We start from the raw sequence: 16,433 nt of genomic DNA on the forward strand, positions 1-16,433 counted from the left end.
TTTCTATACTAAATTTACTTTCTATACAAATTGAACTTGTGTTCGCCGATTCATACATAAATCAATTATGGCGGCAAGGAACCGAATGTCCGATAGTCAAATTAATAATTTCATGAAAGAAAATAAACATTCATCGAAATATTTTAAATCATTGAATGATTCAACGAAATTGTTAATGTAAATAAATGTCTTGTATTGTTCAATTATATAATTCGGCTATGATCTACTCATGAGATCTTGGATATACGTATTATTTTTTGACACTATAATTAATGCTAAAAGCCTCGCATCCAGATTTCAGATATATCAGAATCATAATCACTGTCATTGTCACATTCATAATTGTATTTTCTTTAATATATCATCATAAGTCAATTGACAATCTGTCAACGTCAGATTGTCAATTGCCGTGGTTCGCAAACGCGTCGAAAATCGAAAAATGTGAAATTATAAGTCGACATTACTGTGAGTGTCAATTATTTTATTTCTATTTTTATATTCTGTAGTTTTATCCACTTAATAATGTAATAAAAAACAATATTATCATTGCTCATACATTAGCGATAAGACCGATGTTTAACTAATCTAAGGTACTCTCGACAACGTAAGTTTCGGCCTTGTCAGTAACCCTAGTGCGGTTTGTAATAATTCTAGCAATCAACCTATTTTGTGATAGATATGGTCGTGAAAAGAGCAATCGAAAAACATTGGCGTGATTCTGCTTCACTGATAGTGCTTGCTAAGCGAAATGTGGATGCGTTATCGAAGAATGTCACGAATGCATGTAACTATGATATCTTGTTGCAGACACGAACGCATAACGCATCTTTCTCGAATAGTGTAGTGTTTCCGGGCGGTGTGACGGAAGAGGCTGACGCCAGCGACCACTGGTTGCCACTTTTCACCAATTTTGGATACACACAGCGTGATTTTGAGTCCCTGCATCGTCCTGGCGCATACACAAATCTCATATTTAAGGATATCCCTGTGAGGAGGTATGAAACCTTAAGTAAAATAATATTAATTTATTAATATCTAATTTAGCTATTCTTTTTGTATACAGTGTCTGACTGTTGTCCGAATTGTCTGCTTTAAATTAAACTAATAGCTTTTATGAGAAATTGAGACTGGCCTTGAAATAAATTTATTACTTTTTTATTGTATCTAGGCACATTGCATTAAGAATTAGTGCTATACGAGAAACTTTTGAGGAGCTTGGTCTACTTATTTGTTGTTCAGATCACAAAAAAAAGAAGTCTGACTCTTGGAGTACTGTTCTATCTAACATTGATACAAAATATTGGCAGAGTAAGGTACGGTATCATTAGTAGTCTAATAGTAAACTACAAATATTTCTTATTTTAATCCCTAACAGCTTTATATCATTTCAGGTGAGCAAAAATCCAACTGAACTTTTTAACTTATGTAAAGAATTAAATTGTTACCCAGACATATGGTCACTTCATTATTGGAGCAATTGGTTAAGTCCAGTAACATTACCAAAGCGTTTCGATACAGCATTCTATGTGGCAGCTGTTAAGGATAAACCAACAAACATAAGTAGCAGTAATGAAGTTGTAAAGGTTGAAGTAAGTTTTAAAATAATATTTTTTGCATAATCAACATATCAAAGTATGTAATCTGATATATTAGGTACACAAGCTGTAGTTGGAATTGTTGTGTAAGAAAAATGTGCAGAGTTGTTTTAATATGAAAGTGAACTTTATACCTGCTTAACTTGCATCTTACAAACAATGTAACATGATGTGAATAAATATTCTTTGTATAAATTGTCAATAGGTTGTGTAAAATTGCTATTCAGTGTTCAATTCTTGAGATTAGTGGTATAAAATTTAAACAATTTCAATTTCAAAAATTCTTTATTATGTTCAAGAACAATTAATAAGTTCTATGTGCAGTGTACATTAATAATTTAAACAATTGTTGTAATCGTTGAGATATATGAAGGAATAACTTCATTAGACTGCATATTTTTTTAACAGTTTTAAATTTCTCTTCCAGTGGGCGAATCCATCTGACTTGTTAGACAGAAACAGCAAGGGTGAAATAAAGTTACATCCTCCACAGGCATATGAACTTAATCGCTTAAGCCATATTACTGATTTAGATGAAGTAATAAATTTTGCGAAAAATATTACTAGTCAGGGTAATGAGCTTATTTTTCCCATCCCTACACGGACTAAGGATGGATGGGTATTTCTCTTACCAGGTATGTATATTTTATCTTTTTTTTGTGATCTATATCATAATTTTCAAAAGTTAATCAGATGGTTTATATGTACTAATGACACATTTTTTTAAAATTGTATTTCATAATAATTTTTAATCTTTTTTGTTACAGGTGATCATCTATACCCTACGAATGTAGATTATAACAGTGAGATAATCGCTAAAGAGAAAACAGCACTAGAACTTCGTGATACCACTAAATCTTTGCACCGGATTGAAATTGTTGGCTCTGAGAGACTAATTGTTACTCACAATTATACACCTAAAAACCATATCAATATGGGAAATCAAGTTAAATCTGTCAACATTTCAATTCATCAATAACTTATTGCCTTAGTCTTACAGCCTTAGTAGTTGAAAAAATTGTCAAACAATTTCATAATTAGTACATAAAAAGACAAAATGGCAGGTTCCGGTCACATGTGGCCTAACAGTCAAGATGATTATGAGCTATTGGAGGTTATAGGAGTTGGCGCTACGGCCGTTGTACATGCAGCCTTCTGCCGTCCTCGAAGTGAGAAGTGTGCTATCAAAAGGATCAACTTGGAGAAATGGAACACTTCCATGGATGAACTTCTTAAAGAAATCCAGGCAATGTCGAGCTGTAATCATGAGAATGTGGTAACCTATTACACCAGCTTTGTTGTGAAGGAGGAGTTGTGGCTTGTACTGAGACTGCTTGAAGGTGGAAGCTTGCTCGACATCATCAAGCATAAGATGAGAATTTCAAACTGCAAACATGGAGTTTTTGATGAAGCAACTATTGCTACTGTACTGAAAGAAGTTTTGAAAGGTCTTGAATATTTCCACCAAAATGGACAAATTCATAGAGACATCAAGGCTGGTAACATTCTCCTCGGTGATGATGGAATTGTGCAAATTGCTGATTTTGGTGTTTCGGCTTGGCTTGCAACTGGACGCGATCTATCGCGGCAGAAGGTCCGCCACACCTTTGTCGGGACACCATGTTGGATGGCGCCTGAAGTCATGGAACAAAATCATGGATATGATTTTAAAGCTGATATTTGGTCCTTTGGAATCACAGCCATTGAGATGGCCACCGGAACGGCCCCTTACCACAAGTATCCACCTATGAAAGTATTGATGCTGACTTTGCAGAACGATCCGCCCACATTAGACACCGGAGCGGAAGAGAAAGACCAGTATAAGGCATACGGCAAAACTTTCAGGAAAATGATTTCCGAGTGTCTCCAAAAAGATCCAACCAAACGACCATCAGCGACCGAGTTACTTAAGCATTCATTCTTCAAGAAAGCAAAGGATCGTAAATATCTCGTCCAAACATTGGTGTCAATCGGACCGAGCATGGAGACCAGAGTACATAAGGCCAGCAAGCGTCAACCGGGAACATCGGGACGTTTACACCGAATGGAAACGGGAGAATGGGTGTGGGAGAGTGATGAAGAGGATGACGATGAGGACGGAGAAGCAGCCGATCGTCCGATGAACCAATTACTTAGAGCGGATTCTTCAGACAGCGAAAGTGATAGTGAGGCCCGCGCTGGATTTACAATTGGTTCCATAGAAACCGAGGAAGCGCCACTGATCAACCTCGTTTTGAGAATGAGGAACTCGCGAAAGGAACTCAACGATATCCGCTTCGAGTTCGCGCCTGGAAAGGATTCCGCGGACGGTATCGCTACCGAGTTGGTTGGAGCTGGTCTGGTAGACGGACGCGATTCCGCGACCATCGCTCAGCAATTGCAAGTCCTGGTCGACTCCCACATTTTCCCCAGCGGATCCCCGGCACCTCGCACGTTAACTTTCCGCTTGGAATCCGCGGATTCCGCCGAGCCACTGGATGAGAAAGGTCTCATAGGCTATGCGCAGTTGTCCATCGTCGACTGATTCTTTTCTACCTCCCTAAAGGACAATAACTCGAGTATTTAACTTTCCATAGTGCGTTTAGCCACTGAGCACTTTTGCTATTTATCTATTGACGAAGCATGAGAGCACAAATGGTAACCGATACTAAGTCGCGAGTCGTTGGCTTCCAAATTATCTTAATCACTGTTGTATCACGTATATAGCTATATAGCGCATCGCTGAGACTCTTATTCTTCAAGTACAGAAAAATCCAACAGAAAAAGACTCCAATAGAATATTTTCTTAGTATTCTTATCACTAGACGAAACCCATAATAGAATCATATCTGTAAACAACTCGTGAAATTTAGAATGAATTTCTAAGAATTTTAATGCTTTTCAATTATATAATTTATATATTTGAGTTATGAGAAGTCTCAGGGACTCACTGTATATAAGGGTGCAACGTCGCGCGCCATTTTAGTCTGTAGTTTAATAATTGTAAGCACTATATTACTTTACGCTGTGTAAGTACCTACGTATTTATGGGTGAATATGGATTCTTAGTTTTATCATTTATAGCTCAAGTGGATGCGATTATTATAGGAATAAATATGAATTTATATAATATTCTGTCGTGTTAATTTCGCTCTTCTGTATATGAAACACTGTAATTGATTTTATCACTCAAGATACGCAATTATCTAGAGTAATATAAGTTTGATACTTATTTGACATGAATTTATTATTTAACAAATTAATCAAATAAACGCTTTAAATTTAAAGGTAAGGCTCGGATTACCAGCTTGTTATGGGGTTCTCTTATTTATTTGACAATTAAAAATTTTGTAACAAATACATATCCAAATGTCAAGTTAAAAACGTAAGCTAAAATAGTTATATGCAAAATAAACAATTCAGATTGATTACACATAATTTCAATAAATTAATAATATATTTTTCGTAATGGCAACATCAAATAATAATAATTTATCTGACCCCTGGAAGTGCCATATTTAGAAATTCTAAATATGTATGTTTGGTGTCTAATTTGATTAATATTTTTGTATGAATAAATTATCATTGCAGTGTTTAAACGTAAATCCACTAAATATGTTTTTATGTTGTTAATGTATTTGTTTGTTGCTTATTTTGGAATTATTTTTTAAATAATAAAACATGAAACAGACTGGCAAGTGTTTTATTCAAACTTTATAATGGCTATATTATTTCAATTTGTGCTTATGTTACATGCCGATATTGTACAATTTTTATGCATATCAAATATTTGGCTTTAGTATTCAAACACAAATACCATAATTAGTATTACTAAAAAAATGTTTATTAATCATAAAAATGACCTCTTTAATAATAAGAATTTAACAAATGTTCGAGGGCTTTTTTAACACTAAAAGAATCGGAAAGTTTATTGCGTTTTAACATTATACATTTATATGGGAATCGAATGGACGCAATGTCACTACTGATCTTTAGGCTAATCCATTTTACAAAATTTCCAAGTACAAGCATTACTATGTCTTAATACTACTGGAGCTGTAAAAGTTGTAAAGCAGTATTAAAAAATAACATTTTTACATGTACAAAATTAATGTTGGTCCACAGAAATAATAGCGCTATGGCAACACAGAATACTTCTATCTGTACTCTCGACTCTATTCCCAAACCATAGAGTATACATTACAATAAGTCAATTAATTAACCTTTGCATACTGTTTATTCAATTGGTACGCGGGCATCAATTCATTGCAATCATGCGCAAACTTGCGAGTTCCATTGACTAGACTTAATAAAAACAATGTAAGCTTGCACTAAAGTAGGACGTGATTCTTATTACTCAATGTTTTCATAAACACACACACACATAAGACTCAAACAGTTATAAAATGTTAACAAACAACATTCAATAGCTATTTGTGAATTTGTACATATTAATACCGATATTATCTATGCTAAATTATTTACAAAAGTGACTAGGAAAGCTAAAGTACTCAGGTATTCATCAAGGCGTTACGTGCGTTTTAAGCATTAGTTTAAGTGCCTAACTATTTACTTAAAAATAAACTTTTAATATACAACTAATTATAATTTTTACTTGAGATTCTGGTTTAGAAAGTAAAAACCTTATACTGTCAATGATAAGATTGTATTGATATTAAAATAATAAATGCAGTTACACTTCAGTCATATAATCAAAGCCACTCTATTAAAGATTATTTAGGAATGTTAATATGGCGATTTACGTTCAGAAATTGTTTCTTAAAGCGCAGAAAACCACAAAATTTTCAAAATATAAACTCTTAAAATAAATATATTATTTAAAATACATCTAGATATATTTCTAACCTACTCTTAGTGGAATAATAATTAATAAGCGTGTTTAATCTAGAGAGCTGAATTTGTGCAATTGATTATGAACCTAAACAAATGCTTTTTGCTAGCGATTTGAGACTAGTGCTTAAATATTACTAATCTGTGCATTTATAACATCACAATTTTTAAATAAATACATCTATAAAATTAATAAACAATATACATAATAAATTAAAACAATCGTAAATATAAATTCTTGTGTTTTAGCAATGATTTTTCTATGTAAAAATTTTGTAACTGTATGACAGGCAAGGTAGCAAGCGTGTATTTTTAAAGGAGATATCGCTGTTGCCTGTGGGCATCAAGGTCAGCTCGGACTATGTGCCCACGTTTTATAGTCCTACGAATTGGGCAGAAATGGAATGGAAATGGTTCGCGCATGTAAGAATGTTGTAGACCACTCGCGATCAACATGAACTTCCGAGGCCCGAATTTAAATAGTCATATGGTTAATGAAGTGTGATGATGTTGTGAGGGATGTTGGCATGTCCAATAGTACTTTTAGTATAACCTTAAAAACACCAATATTTGCGATACGCGTCGTCTCCAATCATGTGCGTAAATTTAACTTAACACTTATAGAATAATATTTTTACCTATAGTTATTTTAACCTAAGCCGCTGCAATTATAAAAAATATTTGCTAAAACCTCGCGTGAACCTACCTAATTTGTGCAATTTAACCTCTAAAGCAAGCAGTTATAAAACTTACATAACACGGATTACTTCCGCAACACAAAGCGATTTGAATATATTATGGTGTATATTTATTTATATTATAAATAGAAATACGAATATTTCTTGACATGTTTTAAAAGAACAGGGAAGTTTTTAACAGAGACAATTCAAAACCCCGTTGCCAAACGTCCCGATTTTCAAATAATTTTTTTCTGTCCCACTTCCGACAAACGAATCCCGCTTTTTTCGCTCAAAAAGTTCCAAAATCTGGACTTGGCATAAAAAAAATTGACAACGCTGGTCAAGACTAAGGTTAGTATTATGGAAGTAGATTTAGCGCTAAGTCGTTTACGTATAATATCCTGGAAATTGACATACGGAAGTCATACTTAGCGCTTAACTTGATCCACTCAAACTTGGTTCAGGGGCCGATCAAGTATTACGTAAGCACTATAGGGGGTGTCTTTGATTTTCTTATTTGGTAATTACGTCAAAAGTAATTATTATTACCTTCATATTACGCACACATTGTCTATGCTTGAAAACTAAATGCATTTTCGAGGATTCCTACAAAAACATAATACCTTTATTTTTGAGAGCTTTTCTTACTTTTGCTGAGAAAAGGGGGGGAGGGTAAATTGCAGTAAACATGCTTACGTAATACTTCAAAGGCCCCGTAACCAAATTTATAAAACTGTAAGTTTTGCTATACTATGCCATAATATATTTAATTCTCTTCGTTAAAACGTGTCCAAAAATTTGACACATCAGAATTGACTACTGTCACGTTTACCTATCGGTATCCGTTAATTATAGAGATTTAACGAATCTCAAACGCTTAGGCCAGCTAAATGAATATTGGTAATATAAAAAAATCTATTGAAGAATATCCGTAGCTTCACACTACACTTGAATAAAGGCTAAACTAAATTTAAGATCTACACTCCCAGATTCAGTTTTACTGCATATTTCATGTCAATTCTAATATTGTTTTAGAAATAATTTGCACTTAATGTCATTATTAGATAAATCCCCTCCAAGTAAAATATCCCCTGAAACAAGTCTTCTCGAATGTTCCACAAACTCTAAAATTTTCGAATCAAAAAAGCTCAACAACCTTCTTTTTGAGATACTCCTTCAATGGCGCGTAGTAGTGATGCCTTAGCGAGACAAGTTCTGGTTTTCGCTTTAGGGGTCTGAAAAGTGGCCAATCGGTTTCGAATAGGAGAAGAATTCCTAGAGCGAGAGAGAGCCATACAAACAAAAAGGATGGAACGAAAGCGCGGAGTAGGCTGAAAGGTCGGGGGGGAGGTTGAAGGGCGGGAGGTCGCCAGTCGTCCGCGGGCTGTGACGAGTGTGACACGTGCGTAGCGTGGGTTGTCGCTCCCGATTCGGTTGAAGAGTGCTCGAATGAATCGCGCGTATACTCAGCACAGGCTGTGGAAGATATCATTCTCGTTTTGAAAATTATCTTTTATAACGTATGCCTAAATATAAAAAAAAATTTGCCCTTAACATTGCGTTTATTATCAATTAGGGTTACAAAAAATATTAAATAAAAATCAGTGTCGTTACAACACTTTGCCTTGGCCAAGGATTTATGAATCTGTTTGGTAATTTTTCGTAATAGAAAAAGTAAGTGATCAGGCATCTGTGCCTGACAATTTATAGGTCTAAGAGAAGCAGGTTTCCCTCTCGATGCTTTCCTACTTTAAAGACCGGGGGTTCTTTATATAAAAAGTCCATTGGCGTGTTTTAAACGACTCGGAAAGTGTCTAAGCGAACTTTACCCTCACAGATAATAATCAGCATATTTCATATCAAAATGGGAAAATTAAAAATTTCTCAAAATTAGTGCAGATTCCAAAAACTACTTTATAAAATGATGTTTTAAAAGGCCGGCAACGCACTCGCGCGCCTTCTGGCATTGAGAGTGTCTATAGGCAGCGGTATCACTTAACATCAGGTGAGCCTCCCGCCCGTTTGCTCCCTGTTCTATAAAAAAAATTTACAGAACTTAAAATTTAATAGTTCACATGTACTAAAAATATATCATACCTGTTTTATCATCAGACACGGTCCTAAAGTGGTCACAAAGTGCGATATCAACAGCGGCGCCGCTAAGCAAACATCCGCCAGTACAAGCCTCACCATCCGGAATATTAGATCCTGGAATCGCACTCTCTTCCAACGGGGCACTGTGTGTAGATCTTGGTAAGCTGCTGTAGCCTATAAACATCTTGAATTTAGCTGGGAAGATAAGGACGGTTAGATCAATTGATGTAGCTATCTCTTTCTTACGATTTATTAGTTCAAATATAACGCAGTGCTCGTTTTCATACATTAGTGAACTTACCAAAATCTCCCGTCATAGGAGTGGAAGGCGTCGCTGGTACGCTAGACGCCTTTCGTTTCCCGCCAGTACTTGAGCCCTCATCCTACCAAAAGATCATGATTATAAATGGTGTTTTAAATTTTTACAATAGGCATAAACGATTTTTAGAACAAAAAAAGATCAATGACAGCAAAACTATTAACTTTCTTAAGTTTTAATTCTTTTGGCGCGAATAAGAAAAATGATAAGAGTGAATTTTTACTATATTTTAGTTTATATATATTAGCCAACATTTTAGTTTTTTTTGTGATTAAATAAACAGTATAACTTCATAAAGTTTACATTACCTGTGAGTCTCTAGACGACAGCAGGCCATCTCTTTCTAATATTTCCCTCTCTGTTCGGCCCACGTACTTAAACTTAGTGCCCCATGAGAATAACCCTCCACCGGAGTAGACGCAAGCGTCAGATGACGAAGGTAATCTATAAAAATATTCAAATATTAATCAGGTTCCATGATTTAGTTAATATCTGTAAATATCGATTAATGTATAGCACAAATGTCTAATTACACAAAAGGCTTTCCCTCGCGTAGCAAAGTCTGTGCAAATTACTTATTATTTTTAACCTATAGCAGGGCTAAATAGATGACATTTAACGTCTGTCAGTTTTAGCGCCATGGCCATATTCTGGCCATAAATACTATTACATAAACTTTTCTTCTTTCAATTTTTTAATAATTTTAAATTTGGAACATTTATTTCATTTTAAAAACTTCTTTTGATTTTGCGCCATTTCACATATTTTCGCGTTCATTCGTCTTTTACCTTCATCCATTTCACATTGTAATTGGATACAATGTGAAATGGATGAAGGTAAAAGACACTCGTATCTGGATTCAAAAGCTTCGTATCTAAGCTTTTGAAGCCGTATATCATATATCGTGCTAATGACGCTAATGTTTTTATTATTGCATTTCATCCGTAATAATATTGCTCTCGTTTAATACTTACGTAAAAAATAGCATTTGTTCAATCGCACAACACCACACGTGCCTGCATGCGGCGCCACTCGGACATTTGAAACCAACCGTATGCTTTTTCTGAAATATTTAACACATTAACAAACCATATATTTTGGTAAATGAGTACTACACTTTTGATGGCATTTATTTTTAATACTTTATGAAACAGGGAAAATATTGTCAAAATGTTAATGGAAAGTATGACTTATGATTTATTGATATATTATTATATTGCACTGTACTAACACAGAAAATTGATAAAGGATTTTTTTTTAATAATTAATTTGCCAAAATCTACCGAACTCTGGTAATTCTATAAGACAATGTATCGGATAGCAATAATATATATGTTTTATAATAGCCTTTTAGCCATATATTAATTAGTGAAAGACATTGGTGAAAACCAGAATAAATTCCGCGCAGTGATTTTTGAGTCGCGGCATATGACTTTATACATTATAATACATTACATACATTTTATACATTATAAATCATATGAATACTTTAATGCCATTATCAACTCCACAACTTTCTCTAGAACTCAATCGTGAATGTCTTTGTTCATTTAAAAAAAGTTTTCGTCCGACCAAGTTTTCTCTTACTTTGCAAATGCGACTACAACAATGTTCTTAATTTGTCTGGTATATTACATAAATAACGTGATTTTCTACGCCCTTCAACCTCACAAGTTTTAGTTCTTTGTAATATTAGATAAATATACCTCTGGATAGTTAAGATGAACGATGAACATTCGTCCTTCGAAATTTATTTTGTGCACTTCAGACCATTTGAAATGATGCGTCTTTCTGCTCCCTTGGAATGTTAATATACCGCAATGGTTAATACCTAAGTACAGTTGATTGCCCCTGTGATCCTGAAAAAAAATATAACTTGTAAAAAAACAAGTCTCGAAACGCAGTTCTTCTGTCGCAGCCACCTAGGCTTAATCAGCCGTTCAATTAACCCCCTAGCCGTTTAACTAACGGCCTGAAAGAAATTCAGCCGCGTTTGTTACAACATTTAATAAACTGGCTGGCTAATTAATGCTTAGGCCATTCATACAATAAAGGATTTATTTAGCAGAAATATAAAATATGAAGCATTAGCAATAACAAATATTCATTTAAAAACTAAATAGGTTGAGTCAAATTCACATTATTATTGTTACTACACTATTGTATGTGTGGTTTTTCATGAAACTTTGGAAAACACCATCAAAGTTGTGGTTATTTCGACGCCATATTGAATAGTTTCTAATTAATTCTTATAGTTTCTAATAAACTCTACGGCTGAATATCTTTCAGGCCGTTAAACGGCTAGACAATTAATTGAAAGTCTGATTAAGCTAGTTGGCCGCGACACTTCTACCGTACGACATTGTGAGATTCATGTAATACCAAGTCTGTCAATTCTTTCCGTCCCTACTCAAGTATTACGTAATAAGCGAACCAAACAACATCTTATAGTGACCATATCAATATAAATCTTATATATTTTAAATAAATACATTGACTTATCCCATGGCAGTGCGGCAGGCATTGCCGTGTAGATTATTATAGATTGTAAAAATAACAGCCGTGCCAACCTTAACCTTCGTGCTCATTAATTGCGTTTTTAAATTCTAATATCGAACTCAGAAACCCAATAATTAGCCTTAAGAAAAGGTAGAAAACTACTATTACCTGCAGTTAGCTAAGAAAAAAAATATAAATAATTCGGCAAGAACCAGAAAATAAAACTTAATTATTCATACTTCAACCACCGGGCAAATACATGACAATCATATTATCACATACTGTTGATAATTTTATCAAAATTACCATGACGCCATCATTACGCTATCCTTGTACCAGGTGTACGTCACAGAAAAAAACCATGGTGTTGCGACTCTTACAATCCGACGCTACAATCACGGCGATAACGTGAAACCCTGAAATGGGCTAACGAATTTTTTCCGGCCAAGGAAGGAATGTACAACTTCTAGAATTTACCAGCCCTATCATAGCCAAATAATTTGTCAAGCCCATAATTACTTTTGCGTACCTATGCACCTGTTTAATTGTGTTATTATAAACTTAAACAAATTCATCACAATTCTAGTCTGACAGGGGGAATCCCCTATGCAATGCTGAAATCGCGTTGAACTTATTGAGAAGATAGATTAGACGTGAAACAAAACATCCACTAGAAGGTTATTACCCTTTAAAAAAAATAATACAATTTTGGAAATTTAAAAAAAAATTCCATACCTTAACAGGGTGTGGATCAACACCGTAAGTGTCAAGTTGACAGGCAATTTTAAGGAATGTACGTTCTGCCTCCTGTGTGGACATTCCTTTAACTCCACCTGTACCACCCGGAGTACCTTCCACTGGCTCTTGATGTATTTCCTAGAAAGAAAGAAAAACAGGCATTCACCTTCTACATGTATTTTGTCTTTTATTCAGCCAAATAAACTTATAATATTGTTTTATTATTGAAGAATGTATCTATTTATTTTATAAGTTAATACAAATGCATATGAATACATCTATGGTGATGAAGATCTTGTCTATGATAAATACTAACCTGTATTCTAGCCTCAATGGCATCAGTCTGTCTTAGCAAAAGCCTCATTTCTGTCACATAATTCCCGACATGAATATTTGGATCATAATCACCAAGTTCAACTGAAAATTGTATAAAACGTCACAACCTTATTAAATGAATGATTTTTATGATTATGAAAATTATAGAATCGGAATAAACATTATCTTACTCACTTTAAAAGGTACATTTAGTAGTATATCGGCATGAAATTAACCCAAACAGGACTTTCTTTCCAAGATTGACAGTCTGTTTAACTTAATTTTTTTTATTAAGACTTAATTTAAAACATTTTTTAATTTAATTTAATTATATAACTAGTCTGGCTATAAACACTGTTACATAAAATCTTTTCTTTATTTAAACTTTTTAATTATTTTGAATTTGGAACAGGTACATTATTTTCAAAACTTCTTTAAATTTTGCGCTATTTTACATATTTTTTCATCTTCATTATCAAATTAATACATGGAGCTATCCCGGGTGGGTATGGAGCCCGCCGCATATTCCAGACACTTCAAAAGCTTGTTATTAGGCGTATGTTCATATATCGTACTATCAATAGATACAACAACACGTTTTGTTGACAAAAAAATGAAGCGGACGCGTGCTGTTAGAACTTCAAAGGCTGTTAAAACCATTTAAGTCAGAATTCGACTACCCAAGAGTCTAAACCCCATTAGAAAGCGAGAAATGAAGCTTCCTGCTAGGACACTGTCGCGTATTATTAAACAAGATGCTAATATTATTATCATTGTGTTTCATCCGTAACGAATGTACGCCTAAAGAAGTTTCACATGAAAAATGCATTTTCATTTGAAACAGAACTTATGGCAGGACTAGGTATATACTATTTTTATTACTAAATAGTAATTAAACGCAGTAGTAAAATTCTATATTTTATAATCTTACTCTGGATGATAAGTGCACCGAGCATTGCAGCTTCATTTGCAGTGCAATAAAGTCTTCCATGAAGTAAATCCCTTTTCAATTGTAAATAAATTTGAAACCGAGTGACATCTTCCTTTAGCAATAATGGGTTTGGAGGATAAAATTTCACCCGGAAACTAAACAATATTGGTGTTGCATCTGCAAAGTGATATATATAATGTTTATTACTTTTTTACACCATTTAAATACAAAAGGTTAAAAAAGTAAACACTTAACTTACCCTTAACTTGTTTTAGTATTAATTTGGCTAAATGTAGCCAATGCTGTAATAAATAATGTAATAATTAATTTTAAAACCTAATTTTTAACATTCAGTAAGTTATATGTTAAATAATATAAGACAAGAAGTGGTACAATAATAGAATATATGTAATAACTTACCCGTTGACCATTAGTATCCACATATCTTAGACCAAAGTAGTCTGTTTCAGTTAAATTTAATTGTTGGCAAACATGTTCCAGTAAGAATTTTCCTTTATAACTAGGCTAAAACCAAAAATCTCATTAAACAGTTTTCTATGTACAATATTAATGTTTAATATCAAACCATAGTTAAAAAGTATATTAACAGTCATGCATTTACAGTTTAAACACTTACATGAAATTCGCATTCTAAAATCTCTGTATCCTCCAATAACCGTACTGTACATTTATAAACAATATTACTATCGCCGCGGCTTTTAAACATATTGAATTTGATTATTAAAATCAAATAAAAAATACTAAATTTATTTGTAAAATGTATAACTATTACTGTCCATCATGATATTAATTAAATTACATAAATAAAATTTAATTATTATGACCAGAAATAACTAGTAAATATAAACCCTTAATACACGGGCTTTTTAAAAATATTAATGGCAAGACGTAAGTGAAAACTATACAACGTTTCGGAATCGGAGCTGCATGTTATGTTTTTTTTTTTCAAAATCAAGAAAATATGACTATATAGGTTATCCGCGAAAATGTCTTTTAACTAATTGTCAGAATGCAGCTGGTTGTTTGACATATAGCAATTTAGCATGTCGTTTTTCTCCGAATTAAGTTATAACGCTACCAAAAAGACATAATATATTAATTATATGGCTAAGAAGATTCATACGGATATCCGGATCCGTATGAACAGTCACTGAGTTTTTATAATTGGGAGATTAGGCTATTTATAGAAACTAATCTTAAGATTCTGAAACGACGCTTGGCCTGCCTCCAATACGTCAAAAAGGTGTTGGATTTTGACATACAGAAATCATAGTTGGCGCTATGTATTCAGAATCTTACACCCAGTGTCGGGAAAAGATCCCGATTGCAAAATGTACATTCATTCTCAGAGAAGCTCTTAATATTTTCTCCAGAACAATACTACCGCTAATCAACGTAAATTAAGACACGATAAAATTTTTTTTATCTCTTTTGTTACCAATTATGATGGCGTTATGTAAATAAAACATACGGAAGAAGGAACATATCCTTTCGTCGGCTAGTTCAGCGCGGTTTCGATGGTTTTGTTTATTTTAAGGGTATAATATAAGTACCTATAGGATATTAATGACACCGTTTATCAAAATCAAATATGTTTTGACAAACGGGTATTTATGCTAAATCTCGTCTCTGAATCTTATGCCCGGCTTACATTATTCCAGTCCAGTGATCTAGCGAGATTTCAGTCCAGTGCTGGACTGACTCTGTAATGTCAACATTATTCCAGTTATATAAAAGCCAGTGAAGTTTGAACACTACAGTGACAATGATTTCAAGAAGATCAGTTTCAAAAATGTTTCAAACGTGCTCAATCACTCTTGCTGCAAGAAGATATTAATGAAGTTGATAAGGAACCAGATTTGGGTGAGAACTTGGATCAGCGAAAGAGATAAAAAGGAGGGCCAGTAATGCTTTTGCAACAACTGAAGGTAGAAGATCCCAATTAATATAAGACTGGCGCGAATAGACATAGAATGATAGCAGAAAACTTTAAAGAACTGTACATTAGTTTCGATTAATATCCAGCGTAAGAATACTTTCTTCAGAGATGATCTACCTGCAAAAATAAAAATAGAAGTCACTTTCTTTTTTAACAACTGGAGATAGTTACAGAAGCCTCAGTCATACGTCCACAAATACAACGAACACGTGTGTACTTTGTCAGCATGGATTCGTAGGAATCCGTCTACATTATTCCAGTTGGACTGGATTGATCGCACTGGATCCAAAAGTAGACCGCGAATCCAGTTACTGGACTGTAATGCTTACTGGATTCAGTTTATTCCAGTGCTGGGTTTACATTTTTCCAGTAAGCAATCCAGTAATGGACTGGATCGCTGGACTGGAATAATTACCCGCCATTATTCTAATAAACCTATAATGCGTACCGAGGCAACAGCCACATAAGTTAT

The 16,433-nt window shown here is 33.9% G+C and overlaps 3 protein-coding genes across 4 annotated transcripts; 2 read left to right on the top strand and 1 right to left on the bottom strand.

Moving 5' to 3' along the window:
• The first annotated feature begins 501 nt into the window (after window positions 1–501).
• On the top strand, window positions 502–2,710 carry LOC110995567 (acyl-coenzyme A diphosphatase NUDT19-like). Its single transcript, XM_022262777.2, has 5 exons — window positions 502–995; window positions 1,169–1,313; window positions 1,392–1,589; window positions 2,023–2,230; window positions 2,363–2,710. Exons 1-5 carry the CDS (start codon window positions 679–681, stop codon window positions 2,572–2,574), a joined length of 1,080 nt encoding a protein of 359 aa, XP_022118469.2. The 5' UTR covers window positions 502–678; the 3' UTR covers window positions 2,575–2,710.
• LOC110995566 (STE20/SPS1-related proline-alanine-rich protein kinase) lies at window positions 2,653–4,706 on the top strand. Its single transcript, XM_022262776.2, has one exon. The coding sequence runs from the start codon at window positions 2,653–2,655 to the stop codon at window positions 4,117–4,119; it is 1,467 nt and encodes a 488-aa protein (XP_022118468.2). The 3' UTR covers window positions 4,120–4,706.
• A 557-nt stretch (window positions 4,707–5,263) lies between these two features.
• Window positions 5,264–15,169, bottom strand: LOC110995569 (FERM domain-containing protein 5). Of its 2 annotated transcripts, none has more exons than XM_022262778.2 (12): window positions 14,639–15,169; window positions 14,422–14,526; window positions 14,261–14,303; window positions 14,002–14,178; window positions 13,072–13,172; window positions 12,753–12,893; window positions 11,225–11,377; window positions 10,493–10,581; window positions 9,827–9,962; window positions 9,501–9,582; window positions 9,203–9,394; window positions 5,264–8,581 (listed from the first exon to the last, which is right to left on the bottom strand). In XM_022262778.2, the coding sequence occupies exons 1-12, from the start codon at window positions 14,726–14,728 to the stop codon at window positions 8,244–8,246; spliced, it is 1,647 nt and encodes a 548-aa protein (XP_022118470.2). In that variant the 5' UTR covers window positions 14,729–15,169; the 3' UTR covers window positions 5,264–8,243. The 2 variants fall into 2 exon arrangements, with proteins under 2 accessions (XP_022118470.2, XP_022118471.2); XM_022262779.2 differs by having other exon boundaries at window positions 9,203–9,373; window positions 14,639–15,166.
• Window positions 15,170–16,433: the final 1,264 nt, after the last annotated feature.

The sequence above is a fragment of the Pieris rapae genome, chromosome 20 (assembly GCF_905147795.1).
Source record: "Pieris rapae chromosome 20, ilPieRapa1.1, whole genome shotgun sequence".
Taxonomy (NCBI): Eukaryota; Metazoa; Arthropoda; class Insecta; order Lepidoptera; family Pieridae; genus Pieris; species Pieris rapae.

Coding starts and splice junctions, on each gene's coding strand:
- LOC110995567 (XM_022262777.2), top strand. CDS start 679: ATGGTCGTGAAAAGAGCAATCGAAAAACATTGGCGTGATTCTGCTTCA. Junction 1,314..1,391: donor CAAAATATTGGCAGAGTAAG/GTACGGTATCAT, acceptor ATATCATTTCAG/GTGAGCAAAAATCCAACTGA. Junction 1,590..2,022: donor ATGAAGTTGTAAAGGTTGAA/GTAAGTTTTAAA, acceptor TTTCTCTTCCAG/TGGGCGAATCCATCTGACTT.
- LOC110995566 (XM_022262776.2), top strand. CDS start 2,653: ATGGCAGGTTCCGGTCACATGTGGCCTAACAGTCAAGATGATTATGAG.
- LOC110995569 (XM_022262778.2), bottom strand. CDS start 14,728: ATGTTTAAAAGCCGCGGCGATAGTAATATTGTTTATAAATGTACAGTA. Junction 14,304..14,421: donor TGGATACTAATGGTCAACGG/GTAAGTTATTAC, acceptor TATTTATTACAG/CATTGGCTACATTTAGCCAA. Junction 13,173..14,001: donor CGGTGCACTTATCATCCAGA/GTAAGATTATAA, acceptor TACAATTTTCAG/TTGAACTTGGTGATTATGAT.